Source organism: Mya arenaria, chromosome 5 (genome assembly GCF_026914265.1).
Source record: "Mya arenaria isolate MELC-2E11 chromosome 5, ASM2691426v1".
Classification (NCBI taxonomy): Eukaryota; Metazoa; Mollusca; class Bivalvia; order Myida; family Myidae; genus Mya; species Mya arenaria.
Window position 1 is genome coordinate 80,020,328 of NC_069126.1, and position 15,615 is coordinate 80,035,942.

General features: G+C 39.4%; 1 protein-coding gene across 1 annotated transcript; it reads right to left on the reverse strand.

Annotated features, from left to right (window-relative positions):
- Positions 1-2,229: 2,229 nt before the first annotated feature.
- Positions 2,230-10,476, reverse strand: LOC128235994 (inactive C-alpha-formylglycine-generating enzyme 2-like). The gene is made up of 4 exons (XM_052950776.1): positions 10,360-10,476; positions 6,706-6,790; positions 5,702-5,864; positions 2,230-3,572 (listed from the first exon to the last, which is right to left on the reverse strand). The coding sequence occupies exons 1-4, from the start codon at positions 10,474-10,476 to the stop codon at positions 3,362-3,364; spliced, it is 576 nt and encodes a 191-aa protein (XP_052806736.1). The 3' UTR covers positions 2,230-3,361.
- Between the last annotated feature and the right edge of the window lie 5,139 nt (positions 10,477-15,615).

Sequence of the window (15,615 nt, forward strand, 5' to 3'; positions counted from 1 at the left end):
AATGGTAAAGCTCAATGAGAGGAAATGCATTATGCAGGGGCCATAACTCTACTTTACCTAATTACACAGTTATTTCCCTTTGCTACTTTTTCTTATTTGGAGCATACCATGAAAAGTATTGGATGTAATTTGATAAAACTTCATAGAATGATAAAGTTCAATGAGAGGGATTGCTTTGTACAGGAACCATTACTCTAATTTACTTCATGACAAAGTTGTCTCCCATTCTTTAGGTCAAACATATGCTAGGGGAGACATCTGTTTTCGACGCTATGCTCGAAAACAACACCCATCTAGTTTTCAAACTGAATTTCGATGAACAGATGATGAAAGCTATAACACAAATATCAAAATAGATATTATTTTACAACACAAATTTAAAGAAAATGATTTTCGTAAGGTGTTTATGTGGTCGTTAATTAATGCTGATGATTCGTGGTTCGATCTGTGAATCGTCATCTCTGACTCGTGGATCGAATCGGATCGCCACTTGACCGGCGATCCACAGCCCTACAAATTGGACAATCATTATGTAATAATTAAAATTGATAATAGAACTATCACTAAAATATTTTGATGCTCTTTTCTGACAATATTGTCAATATTGTCAAACATTCTATTTTATCTAGAAGTCGGAGGCAAAATTACCTATTTATATTTCAAAGTGATATAAACCTTCAAAGCAAATAAATAGGATCCTGATGAAACAACTACAGATGCTGTCTCGACGGGGTCCAAACTATTTACATATCAAATTGGTTACAGGGTTGATTGTTCATACTTCTTTATATCCAGAAGTTCTTTTTACAATATTCAGTTAAAAAAAACTAATGTCTTGCTGTCAGTTTTTGATTGCCTCCAACTGTCCCCACTTTCAGGAAACGACTTAAGCCTCTTGGTGGGCCAATTTGGAAATTGGTTCCTGATCCAATTTTGTTAACAGATCTGATCATCATGTCTACTAGAAGTAAGACATGTTATATCTAAATCCATACATTTTGAAATTTTAAATTCATTCAGCCCTAGTGTCAAAGATAAGCGTGGAATCATACCGATTCGACCCAATAGCTTAATGCATTTTATATATTATATATAACATATTGGGTCTAAAGCCCCAGTAAAATGATGGGTCTGACCCAAGAAGTTGGTGACACTAAAAAGGTACCTATGTCTCAAGATTTTCTGATGTATATTGATATACATAGCATTCCAACAGTCAATCTATACTGTATATAGGACAGTGACGCCTGTATCACTATTATATCTAGTAGGTCCTAATAAATATGGATAGGATTATAGTCCCAATAAGTTGGCGAGTTTAAGTATATATATATATATATATATATATATATATATATATATATATATATATATATAATAATAATAATAATAATAATAATAATATATTCCCGGAAGTGTATATATCTACAACGATGTTCACATGTCTGGAAATAATTCATACTAGTCACAAGTCTAACATTATGAGCCTTGTTACACTCAGTGCGGGGAAACAATTTTGTCACGTGACACACAATTGGTGACGTACATACAGGAAGAAGGGCAAAATAGCACAAATCAGATAAGATATTTGCATATTTTTACGTTATTAACTCGCTCCTAAATTCGAAACATAGCTTACCGACTAAACCGATTCATAGATTTTCCAAAACGTGCGTTTTGACTTTAAGATTGTATTAATGTTTAAAGCTGCAATTTCACAGATTGGACACAGATTACAACGAGCGTCTTGGAACGAGCCATTTATGCAAAAATGCATCGAAAGCAGTAATTTAAGACTGCTGACAAAAATCAGATCGCAGATTTCCATATTTCAGTACAAAAATTGATGATTTTATGCATTTTTTTAAACCGTTAGTAACGCTTTTAGCCATAAAACAGTATTTTTCGAATGGAAATATGAAAATCTGCGATCTGATTTTTGAAAGTACTCTTATCTTACTGGTTTGCAGATATTAACCCAAAAATTGGCTCATTCCATGACAAAATATATAAAAAGTTGTCAAAAAGGTACATCTGTGAGAGTGCAGCTTTGAGATATTCAAAAAATATTTTCCAAACACGGCACGCAAGGGTAGAACACGCTTTTGAACAATTTGTCATGAAAACGTCACAAAATACCGTAAATACTCGTTACAAGTATTTTGACGTGGCATTTTCGATACATCGGCACATCTTATTTTGGGAGTAAGAGAGCATCTTTAACCATGATCGAAACAAAAAAGTACTTTATTTATTATACAATTAAATTGATTGTTAACATTGATCAAACAAAATATATTTAATCTGCCCTCTGCGGGGCACATAACAAAAAAAGCAACACATTTTATGCCTTAAGTGTTTAAGCATTCATACATATCATTATTTACACTTATGCAACCATTTTTAAATTTCAAATTATTTTTGCCAACAATTTCTGGATCAAATGTGACGTGTTTAATTTTGATCAAAGGGAAGTAACTACAATGGATTTTTAAAATAGTTCTTAAAGTGGATATTTTCACTCCTTATTTGCAGTTAAATATCAAATTGATATTTTCATTGTCGTTATTTCACTGACAAAACTCCATATTTCATCGAAAAGCATGAAATAATTATTGTTATTGATAATAATTCAGATCTGCACGCGGATGGTAACGCTCGTCACATGTGAAAAAGTGTAGAAGTGTTTTTAACATTTACGTATGTTTTTTTAATAAGGTCAATAGATATAATGTATTTTTTTTCATTTCATATGAATAAAGTGATAATAACATTAGGAGAGTGACTAAGGTTAGGAATTGACTAAATGTGTTTTGTGAACACGGCCCCAGTACTCTGTAAATATTGACACCAGGGATTTGGCCTAGTTATATATTGTGTGCGTTGTGTTATTGGTAGCATGTGTACCAAGTTTCATAAAAATGTCTAAAACTGTTTTCCTTTTTTTAATAATAACAAAGATTTATTACACAAGCATCGACAAGATGGCCATCAAACTGCAATCTTGTTTTCATTCACAATCTCATTCAATGTCTGATTCGATAAACATGATAATTAAAACTACAGTCGAAACTCCTTGGCTCCAATTCGCTTGGCTCGATTTCCCCGTTGGCTCGAACTGGATGTAAAGGACCGATTTTTTAGACTGAACGTAAGCATTCCCGCTTGACTCGAATTACCCGAGGCTCAAGGTATTTTCGTTGATCCCTGGGTGGGAGTTCGAGCCAACGGGGTTCGGCTTTATTTAGAAATATAATTATGATTGCATATAATTGTCTAAGAAATGAATTCATCATAAAAAAACTAAACCTTGCATACACTACAGATATCATTGTCTATAATATTCTACGAAATGAGTTTATCACAATTCCTCTTTTCGCTGCCTGTTTTTTCTGCCAGGAGGGGGATGCGCCATTTCCTCTACTCTATGAAGTTTTGGTGGACGCCGTGTTGTCTCTGGCTCCTTCCGGTAGCGTGGATCCAACTTCCGTTGGCGCTTTACCAGATGTGGAGCGCTGGCTGCGCACCGGAAGCCGACGTTATGAGCAGTATACGTCGGTGCTTGGCCCATCCTTTAATATATAAAGCTGCATTATTAGTATTGTGAAATATTCATACATATACGAATCTACAAATTTTCTTTACTCATGAAATCAATTTTTAAGTGAACAACTGCCCATAACACTTAAGTCTGCTTGTGTATGTAAAATGTTGTTTCTAAGCAGTTACAATGTTATAGTATGCAATTGTTTTTGATACATCATACATATGTACTGATATTAAGATCATATTTTTAATCATGTTGTCCGACTAGCGCAGTGGTTAGCGCACTCGCTTCTCACAAAGGCGCCCCGAGCCCAATTACCGGACTTGGCGCGTGTGAGTTTTGTTTATGGTCATCAAGTCGGACAAGTAGGCTTTCTTCGGGTACTTCGGTTCCCCCACACCACAAGATCACACTCTCGCGTAAAATCGTTCCAACAAGAGTGATTAATATAACGTTGTTATAATTTGTTTCTCAGTCGCTGTAAAATAAATATGTTTAAACTAACCAGATCCTTGTTCTTAAATGTTCTTTTTACGAAATAAAGTGCAGCAACTCATTAGGAGTGTTAACACTAAGATACTGACAGCTGGAACAAATATTTGAGTCTCTGGTTCATTGTCGTTTGAGCTCTTATTTTGTGCCTCTAAACAGGGTTTAATTTTGTATTTTCGACTACTTGGCATGTTCCTGCAGTCTTCATTGTATTATTGTAACAATGGTTAAAGATGCACTCTTACTCCCAAATAAGATTTACCACAATTAATAATGTTGTTTTAATATTCCAAAATGGATGAATAAATATCGAAAACAAAGGTTCTTATTAAGGATACCGAGTTTAGTTTGAAAGAAATGAGCATAAAACACGGTATATCCATATTATGAGACTATAGTAGACCACAGCAAATATTTTAGCATTCACCGATCATTTATTATTTTTGAGCTTTCTGCTATTAGATGAACAGTTCCAATATTGTTACAGAAATTAATATTTTCCATAAATGCCTTATTAAGTAAGTAGTTAAAGGTTTGTCAGTCAAAACTGATGTTTATAATATATGTTTATGTATTGATTTTGAATAAGAGTGTCACTTTAAATTCTACAAAAGTTTAAATTAAATATATTGTTTATATTTCTTGAAAAAGTGACAGGATATGGTCTCTTTTGCCGAAAAGCATCAGCAACGCTATTGATTGATAATTGATTCATTTAAAGCTGCATTCTAAAGATTGAACGTTTGGACCCTTTTCAATTTTTTCTTGTCTTGGAACGAGCCATTTTTTTTGCGAAAATGTATGGAAAAAAGTGATAAAGGACTGCTGACAAAAATCAGATCGCAGTTTTTCATATTAATGTTAAAAAAATGATGTTTTATGCATTTTTCTTTAGCCATAAAACATTAATTTTCGTTTGGAAATATGAAAATATGCAATCTGATCTTTTGTCAGCAGTATTATATCACTGGTTTATTTAAGAGACACTCTTATTAAAAAACAATACATACACATGTATAACAATCCTAAATTTTGAGTAATATACCTTTAACTTCTTACTAAATAATGCATTTATTAAAAATATTAATTACTGATAACAATATTGTAACCGTGTATTTAATAACTGTATTTCATAACTTTCAGAACAAAAATATTAATTGATTGGTGTGTGCTAAAAGATTTACTGCGATCTACTATCGACTCATAAGGCAGAAATACATTCTTTCAAATTAAACTCGGTATTCCTTATTAGAACAGTTTTCGACATCTATTCATCCTTTGTTATATATTAAAACAATTAGTTTAATTCTGGCCAATCTTATTTAGGAGTAAGAGTGCACCTTCAAAGAAGGTAAAATAACTCCTCTTTTAACTCATTTAAAAAGATGCCAATGTAAAAAATGTAAGCGTGTTCCTTTAATTCCTCATAAAACATAATTTAGTTAAAAACATCTGACGCGCCAACTTGTATCTGCTAGTGAAAAAACGAGATTAAATAAGGTCTCGAACTCCCAGGGACCGGCCAAAATACCTTGAGCCTCGAAAAATTCGAGACAAGAGGAAATGCTTACATTCAGTTTAAAGGTTTTTACATCCAGTTCGAGCCAAAGAGGAATTCGAGCCAAGCGAGTTCGAGCCTTCGGGGTTCGAATGTATACAAACCTATTGGCAGTGCGGACAACGTAATTGTAGGCACCATCCCTTGTGTCCATGTAGGAGCCACCTTTGAGCACATATTTCAAATCCTGCAACTTCCGGTCCACCACGCGTTCGTAGTAGCGGGTGTTCGTCCATTCCCAGACGTTTCCAAGCATATCGTGCATACCTATGAAGTAAGTTATAGTAAGATAACATGAAGAAAAAACTTTAAAGATTTAGAGTGAGCGGGTGAACTTGGGATGTTCGCACGGGGCCCGCTGGGCGTAGCAGTTGCCGTATGGGCTCCGTATGATATCCTTCACATCATATGATGTACCCTCTATACCCTGGTCCGCATCGTCTAATTCAAGGAATACTTCTGAATCAGGCCCGGGGATTCTCTCGGGAGACTTTCTCTTTCCTTTTCTATTAGTACAAGTGCCGTACGAACACACGTGGGTCGTATGAGGTACGTATGAGCTCAGTGCAAACTCCGCATGACTTGCATGCGATGTCCGTATGACATCGTACGACTGCATCCTCCAAAATATCGTACGTGGCCCGTAGGTATGTGATCAGAAACTAGACCGTACGGATTTTAAGAATTGGTGGAATTGTACTATTTCATAATTCGTACACATACGCATTCGTACGTACGCATTCGTACGTGGTGATGATGATGATGATGATGATGATGATGATGATGATGATGATGATGATGATGATGATGATGATGATGATGATGATGATGATGATGATGATGATGGTGGTGGTGGTGGTGGTGGTGGTGGTGGTGGTGATGATAATGATGATGATGATGATGATAATGGTGGTGGTGGTGGTGGTGGTGGTGGTGATGATGATGATGATAATGATGATGATGATGATGATGATGATGATGATGATGATGATGATGATGATGTTGATGATGATGAGTTTAACATGAGAATGCATTAAAATTTAACGAAATGATTTTGCATCAACCTATATTGTGCGCCTTTAAAACTAAGTCTGGAAAGACGACGTACTGTTATTGTTTTGAGCTGGAAACGCGTCGACGGGGGATAATCCCTTCCACCCGTCGGCACCACTGTCAACGTCCGGGAACCTGCCCTGCAAATAAGTTATAGCCTCTTATTTAATTAAATTCAATACTTTTACAAAATTGGTTTTTATTAAGATAAAGCTCATATGTTGCGTCGAAGGCGGAAGTGATGTCATAAACGACGAACGACGTCAACGAATCCATATACATTTTTGATAAATATTCATAAATAAATTGTAACAATTTAGGCGTATTAAGGAACAAATTAATCAGTAAAGGCAAATTTAAATGCGTGATACAAGACATACTTTCATACACATAACCTTTTCGACAAAAAACAAAATAACTGTTGGCCCTTACTGTGGCCTTGACCTAAAGTCTTGCAATCAGTTGAGATGAATTAAAATAATATATGTGAATAGATATTTTCAGGCTCCATCTGTTTGGGTAAAACTTTTATACTTCTTGCCCATGCTTGTATGGTAGAAAAAGGTCGAGGAATTGCTATAGCCGTTACGTTGTCGCTTCCAACCCTTGCCTATTCTTGTCTGTTTAGAAAAGTGTCGAGGAATTGTCATAATCTGTATGTCTTTGTCCTCGAGGGTAACATTTAATCCTTGGCCATGATTGGCTGTTAAGAACAAGGTCGAGGAATTGTCATAATCTGTATGTCTTTGTCCTCGAGGGTAACATTTAATCCTTGGCCATGATTGGCTGTTAAGAACAAGGTCGAGGAATTGTCATAATCTGTATGTCTTTGTCCTCGAGGGTAACATTTAATCCTTGGCCATGATTGGCTGTTAAGAACAAGGTCGAGGAATTGTCATAATCTGTATGTCTTTGTCCTCGAGGGTAACATTTAATCCTTGGCCATGATTGGCTGTTAAGAACAAGGTCGAGGAATTGTCATAATCTGTATGTCTTTGTCCTCGAGGGTAACATTTAATCCTTGGCCATGATTGGCTGTTAAGAACAAGGTCGAGAAAATGTCATAATCTGTATGTCTTTGTCCTCGAGGGTAACATTTAATCCTTGGCCATGATTGGCTGTTAATAACAAGGTCGAGGAATTGTCATAATCTGTATGTCTTTGTCCTCGAGGGTAACATTTAATCCTTGGCCATGATTGGCTGTTAAGAACAAGGTCGAGGAATTGTCATAATCTGTATGTCTTTGTCCTCGAGGGTAACATTTAATCCTTGGCCATAATTGGCTGTTAAGAACAAGGTCGAGGAATTGTCATAATCTGTATGTCTTTGTCCTCGAGGGTAACATTTAATCCTTGGCCATGATTGGCTGTTATGAACAAGGTCGAGGAATTGTCATAATCTGTATGTCTTTGTCCTCGAGGGTAACATTTAATCCTTGGCCATGATTGGCTGTTATGAACAAGGTCGAGGAATTGTCATAATCTGTATGTCTTTGTCCTCGAGGGTAACATTTAATCCATGGCCATGATTGGCTGTTAAGAACAAGGTCGAGAAATTGTCATAATCTGTATGTCTTTGTCCTCGAGGGTAACATTTAATCCTTGGCCATGATTGGCTGTTAAGAACAATGTCGAGGAATTGTCATAATCTGTATGTCTTTGTCCTCGAGGGTAACATTTAATCCTTGGCCATGATTGGCTGTTATGAACAAGGTCGAGGAATTGTCATAATCTGTATGTCTTTGTCCTCGAGGGTAACATTTAATCCTTTGCCATGATTGGCTGTTAAGAACAAGGTCGAGGAATTGTCATAATCTGTATGTCTTTGTCCTCGAGGGTAACATTTAATCCTTGGCCATGATTGGCTGTTAAGAACAAGGTCGAGGAATTGTCATAATCTGTATGTCTTTGTCCTCGAGGGTAACATTTAATCCTTGGCCATGATTGGCTGTTAAGAACAAGGTCGAGGAATTGTCATAATCTGTATGTCTTTGTCCTCGAGGGTAACATTTAATCCTTGGCCATGATTGGCTGTTATGAACAAGGTCGAGGAATTGTCATAATCTGTTTGTCTTTGTCCTCGAGGGTAACATTTAATCCTTGGCCATGATTGGCTGTTAATAACAAGGTCGAGGAATTGTCATAATCTGTATGTCTTTGTCCTCGAGGGTAACATTTAATCCTTGGCCATGATTGGCTGTTAATAACAAGGTCGAGGAATTGTCATAATCTGTATGTCTTTGTCCTCGAGGGTAACATTTAATCCTTGGCCATGATTGGCTGTTATGAACAAGGTCGAGGAATTGTCATAATCTGTATGTCTTTGTCCTCGAGGGTAACATTTAATCCTTGGCCATGATTGGCTGTTAATAACAAGGTCGAGGAATTGTCATAATCTGTATGTCTTTGTCCTCGAGGGTAACATTTAATCCTTGGCCATGATTGGCTGTTAAGAACAAGGTCGAGAAATTGTCATAATCTGTATGTCTTTGTCCTCGAGGGTAACATTTAATCCTTGGCCATGATTGGCTGTTAAGAACAAGGTCGAGGAATTGTCATAATCTGTATGTCTTTGTCCTCGAGGGTAACATTTAATCCTTGGCCATGATTGGCTGTTATGAACAAGGTCGAGGAATTGTCATAATCTGTATGTCTTTGTCCTCGAGGGTAACATTTAATCCTTGGCCATGATTGGCTGTTAAGAACAAGGTCGAGGAATTGTCATAATATTTGGCGATACTTTTCAAGCTTTGCTTATGCTTGTCTCTTAAAGATGCATTCTCACAGAATGACCGTTTCAACATATTTTTTTTTTATTTATTTGTCTTGAAATGAGCCAATTGTTGCGTAAATGTCTGGAAACCAGTGACATAAGACTGCTGACAAAAGATCAGATAGCAGTGTTTTATACTTTCTCTCGAAAATTGATGCTTTATGGCTAAAATAGTTACCAACGCTTTTCGCAATATGAAATATTTGGCAGCTTATCAAACAGTTGAGATATGTTCTATTGTGAGTTATCTTATATGACTGAATTGAAGGGATTGATTGATTGAAAAATCAGCTGATTCTCAGACAAAAATTTAAAACAAAATGTCAAAACGGTCGCTCTGTGAGACAGCAGTTTAAAGAAATATGTCGAGAAATTGTCATAGCCGTTATATCTCGACACCGTCGACAACTTTTAATCCTTGCAATTGTTTGTCAGTAAAGAAAAAGGTCGAGGAATTGTCATAGCTGTTAAATATATGTCTTTGTCGGCATCGTCGTTGTGGAAAATCATAAGCATTGGCCATAACTCAAAAACCGTTCAAACTATTCGAATTGAACTTGGTACACATGTTTTCAAATACATTACGCAAGGCCCATAATTCTGGCTTTAATAATTGACGAGTTATGACTCTTGTTCGTCTCTAAAATTGCATTGATAAAGCTGGCAAACCGTCAGGCAATTTAAGACTTGAAAAGTTGAATATAGTCGAAACTTGCTATGTCGAACCCTGTTATCTCGATGCTCTGGTTTTGTAAAACTTTTTAACGAATGTGTTGGGTAAGGTTATACACTTTATGTATTTTGGTTAAATCGAATGTTCGTTAACTAGAAGTATTTCCCGAGGTCCCAATGCCATCGATATAGCGAGTTTTGACTGTATTGTGTTTAAGGTTATAGGACAGGTTTAAGAATAAAACACAATTTTAAACTACTAACCTGCCACACATTCATACGGAGCTTCTTATATTTGTCTCCCCATGGGTATTGAACTCCTGCAAAGTAATGATTTATAGTTACAGTTTGTGTGTGCCGGGGCAGTTTTTCGCACACCATTGCCACCGAGCAGCGCACTGCACCCTGGTCCTGCTCCCCGCTCACCCCACCCGCCAATATTTTTTATTCCGAAACACAACACGCCATACACCCGCATTGGCATTCTACACAGCACTGGGGATAGTGCCCGGGGCAGGTTTTCGCACACCATTGCCACCGAGCAGCACAGTGCAACACCTGGTCTGCTGCCCCCCGCTCACCCCACCCGCCAATATTTTTTATTCCGAAAAAACCTGCCAATACATACCGCATTGGCATTCTACAGCACTGGGGATGTGCCCGGGGCGGTTTCGCACACCATTGCCACCGAGCAGCGCACTGCACCCTGGTCTGCTGCCCCCGCTCACCCCCATCCGCCAATATTTTTTATTCCGAAAAACACTGCAATAACACCGCATTGGCATTCTACAGCACTGGGGATAGTGCCCGGGGCGTTTTTCGCACACCATTGCCACCGAGCAGCGCACTGCACCCTGGTCTGCTGCCCCCGCTCACCCCACCCGCCAATATTTTTTATTCCGAAAAACACTGCCAATACACCCGCATTGGCATTCTACAGCACTGGGGATAGTGCCCGGGGCGGTTTTCGCACACCATTGCCACCGAGCAGCGCACTGCACCCTGGTCTGCTGCCCCCGCTCACCCCACCCGCCAATATTTTTTATTCCGAAAAACACTGCCAATACACCCGCATTGGCATTCTACAGCACTGGGGATAGTGCCCGGGGCAGTTTTCGCACACCATTGCCACCGAGCAGCGCACTGCACCCTGGTCTGCTGCCCCCGCTCACCCCACCCGCCAATATTTTTTATTCCGAAAAACACTGCCAATACACCCGCATTGGCATTCTACAGCACTGGGGATAGTGCCCGGGGCGGTTTTCGCACACCATTGCCACCGAGCAGCGCACTGCACCCTGGTCTGCTGCCCCCGCTCACCCCACCCGCCAATATTTTTTATTCCGAAAAACACTGCCAATACACCCGCATTGGCATTCTACAGCACTGGGGATAGTGCCCGGGGCGGTTTTCGCACACCATTGCCACCGAGCAGCGCACTGCACCCTGGTCTGCTGCCCCCGCTCACCCCACCCGCCAATATTTTTTATTCCGAAAAACACTGCCAATACACCCGCATTGGCATTCTACAGCACTGGGGATAGTGCCCGGGGCAGTTTTCGCACACCATTGCCACCGAGCAGCGCACTGCACCCTGGTCTGCTGCCCCCGCTCACCCCACCCGCCAATATTTTTTATTCCGAAAAACACTGCCAATACACCCGCATTGGCATTCTACAGCACTGGGGATAGTGCCCGGGGCAGGTTTTCGCACACCATTGCCACCGAGCAGCGCACTGCACCCTGGTCTGCTGCCCCCGCTCACCCCACCCGCCAATATTTTTTATTCCGAAAAACACTGCCAATACACCCGCATTGGCATTCTACAGCACTGGGGATAGTGCCCGGGGCAGTTTTCGCACACCATTGCCACCGAGCAGCGCACTGCACCCTGGTCTGCTGCCCCCGCTCACCCCACCCGCCAATATTTTTTATTCCGAAAAACACTGCCAATACACCCGCATTGGCATTCTACAGCACTGGGGATAGTGCCCGGGGCGGTTTTCGCACACCATTGCCACCGAGCAGCGCACTGCACCCTGGTCTGCTGCCCCCGCTCACCCCACCCGCCAATATTTTTTATTCCGAAAAACACTGCCAATACACCCGCATTGGCATTCTACAGCACTGGGGATAGTGCCCGGGGCGGTTTTCGCACACCATTGCCACCGAGCAGCGCACTGCACCCTGGTCTGCTGCCCCCGCTCACCCCACCCGCCAATATTTTTTATTCCGAAAAACACTGCCAATACACCCGCATTGGCATTCTACAGCACTGGGGATAGTGCCCGGGGCGGTTTTCGCACACCATTGCCACCGAGCAGCGCACTGCACCCTGGTCTGCTGCCCCCGCTCACCCCACCCGCCAATATTTTTTATTCCGAAAAACACTGCCAATACACCCGCATTGGCATTCTACAGCACTGGGGATAGTGCCCGGGGCAGGTTTTCGCACACCATTGCCACCGAGCAGCGCACTGCACCCTGGTCTGCTGCCCCCGCTCACCCCACCCGCCAATATTTTTTATTCCGAAAAACACTGCCAATACACCCGCATTGGCATTCTACAGCACTGGGGATAGTGCCCGGGGCGGTTTTCGCACACCATTGCCACCGAGCAGCGCACTGCACCCTGGTCTGCTGCCCCCGCTCACCCCACCCGCCAATATTTTTTATTCCGAAAAACACTGCCAATACACCCGCATTGGCATTCTACAGCACTGGGGATAGTGCCCGGGGCAGTTTTCGCACACCATTGCCACCGAGCAGCGCACTGCACCCTGGTCTGCTGCCCCCGCTCACCCCACCCGCCAATATTTTTTATTCCGAAAAACACTGCCAATACACCCGCATTGGCATTCTACAGCACTGGGGATAGTGCCCGGGGCGGTTTTCGCACACCATTGCCACCGAGCAGCGCACTGCACCCTGGTCTGCTGCCCCCGCTCACCCCACCCGCCAATATTTTTTATTCCGAAAAACACTGCCAATACACCCGCATTGGCATTCTACAGCACTGGGGATAGTGCCCGGGGCAGTTTTCGCACACCATTGCCACCGAGCAGCGCACTGCACCCTGGTCTGCTGCCCCCGCTCACCCCACCCGCCAATATTTTTTATTCCGAAAAACACTGCCAATACACCCGCATTGGCATTCTACAGCACTTTGTTTACGTACAGCAATGACTAGCAGCACCGGTTTACTCCCTAGTATGACCCCGCTCACCCCACCCGCCAATATGTTTTTTTTTCCCGATTATACTTTTAATATACCCAGAGTTGCATTCTACAACAACGAGGACAGTCCATTTGACAGTTTACGTACAGCACTGACGAGCACTGACGAGCAGCACAGATTTACACCTTTACCCGATCACAAAAAATATGTCGAAATTCAATTTGTATTTGCCTTAATTAGACTATCAATCAATCAATCAATCAATTAATCAATCAACTAACCAATTAATTAAATAGTTAATAAATCAATCGGACAATTTATCAATCTGGTATCTGCTACTCACTTACAAATACAGTTTAAGAATTATGTGTTCCTGTAAACGTTTTTTCCTGAATAATTACTCGCGAAATTAAAAAAACTAATTTGGATTTAAGCTAAGAATCACAGCGGTGAAAACATTTAGTTATAAGGTATTGTATAAAAAAAAATGCAATCCCCAATGCGTAAAAAAACCACCGTCGCGAACTGTTGACTGTTTCCCTGCTGACCGTCTGAAAAGTTATTTCCCTTACTGTTTTGATTGTCTAAGAACGTTTCAAACTGCCGGCGTTAAACGGTAAAAGCTTTATGATATGACCAGTGATGATTATTTAAATTATCAAAACAATTTAATAATGAGATTAATGATAAATTAAATTCGCTCTTGTGTAAGTTAAACCATTTAATGATGCCTTTTCCATGTGATGTTTTTATTGAAATACACAGAGGTTCGAAGGCCAGAATTCTCATAAGAAATAAAATAATTGGACAGCATAAATATAATAATGGATATACATCTTTATTTCAAGATATAGAAGAGCAAAAGTAACCATACAAACGGGCCGATATTAAAGACGTGTAATCAACAACAACAGGCGATGATTTTAACAACGTCAACACGATAATCCATTGTACATACATAGAGGTGATCATTATTCACCAGTCAATTTAAACCACGCTCCCCACCCAGGTCCGTGGTATATCGGGGAAATTGGCCGTGTTTCTACCTTCCAGGTGGCCCCGCAGTGCCGAATGTATGCGGTGTTTTTGTTTTCGCGCCGAAAATAGGGAATGGGCCTTACCTAGGAAGTCCACGGGGTGCGTGGGCATTTGGCGGGGATTTTACCAGTAGTTTGTCTCCGCAGGGTGGTGATTTTAACTGGGACTGGCTGGACCCAAAGTCAAAGTCACCGCTTTTGCCCGGACTTTCAATATAAGTGAAATCAAAAGTTGAAAAGCACACGATATATTTTGTCCTCATTTAAGATACTCATAATTTAAAGCTGCACTCTCACAGATTTGCCATTTTGCCAACTTAATTATATTTTGTCTTGGACTGATCCAATTTAAAGTCAGTTTTCTTGAAACCAGTGATATAAGTCTTCTGACAAAATATCAGATCGCAGTCTTCATATAAACGTTTGAAAATTAATGTTTTTTTGGCTAAAAGCGTTAATTACGCATTTAGAAAAATAACTTTTTCGGCATTAACATCAATTTCGATTTACATATTATGTTCAATCGACTCAAATTTGAAAACTGAGAATGTTAATTTTAAATGAATGCTGATCACTGATGACATATATCATTTGATTTTGATATCCTTGATAATGTCAATTTTAAAGCAGTTTTGTTGTCTTACTTAGTAACTAACAAATTATATGAATTACTTTTCTGAACATTAATAACTGTTGCTAGGCAACAAAATAAATCATCATCCATTTTAGTTATCATCAGCTAGAAATGGAAATTTAGCATAAGATATACCCTGAATTGTAAGTATGAAATCGATATATCTGAGGGACATTATTTTCATTATAAAAATAAAATGCAATTTTATGTACTTGGTTAAGTAAAATATACAACTATACGTTATTCAATTGCATTTTATCTGTGTGCTTTTGTCTTTTAATGATATTACAAAGCTATATATTAAGAAATGCTATTATGTAAGACCGTCTGTATTTAAATATATACAAATGCTGCAAACAAATAATAGAACTGAGCTTATTAAACTATCATGCATGTTTGTTAAAGACTCTCTTAAAGTAAGACCCTCTTTAATTAATGTTAGAGCTTAATATGGTAAAAATTGTTTATCCTCTGACTTAGATAGATTCTAACATTTACAGTATTTGACAAATTTATTGTAACGTATTTACGTATTAACTTTTCTGTTATTTTTTGGTATATATGTTCGTTTTTACTACATTGTTTGTTACTAAGCATAAACGTTGACATTGATAATTATAAACATATGGGTTTTTGACGATGTATATTGTACTTGTCGAAATAAAATGTCT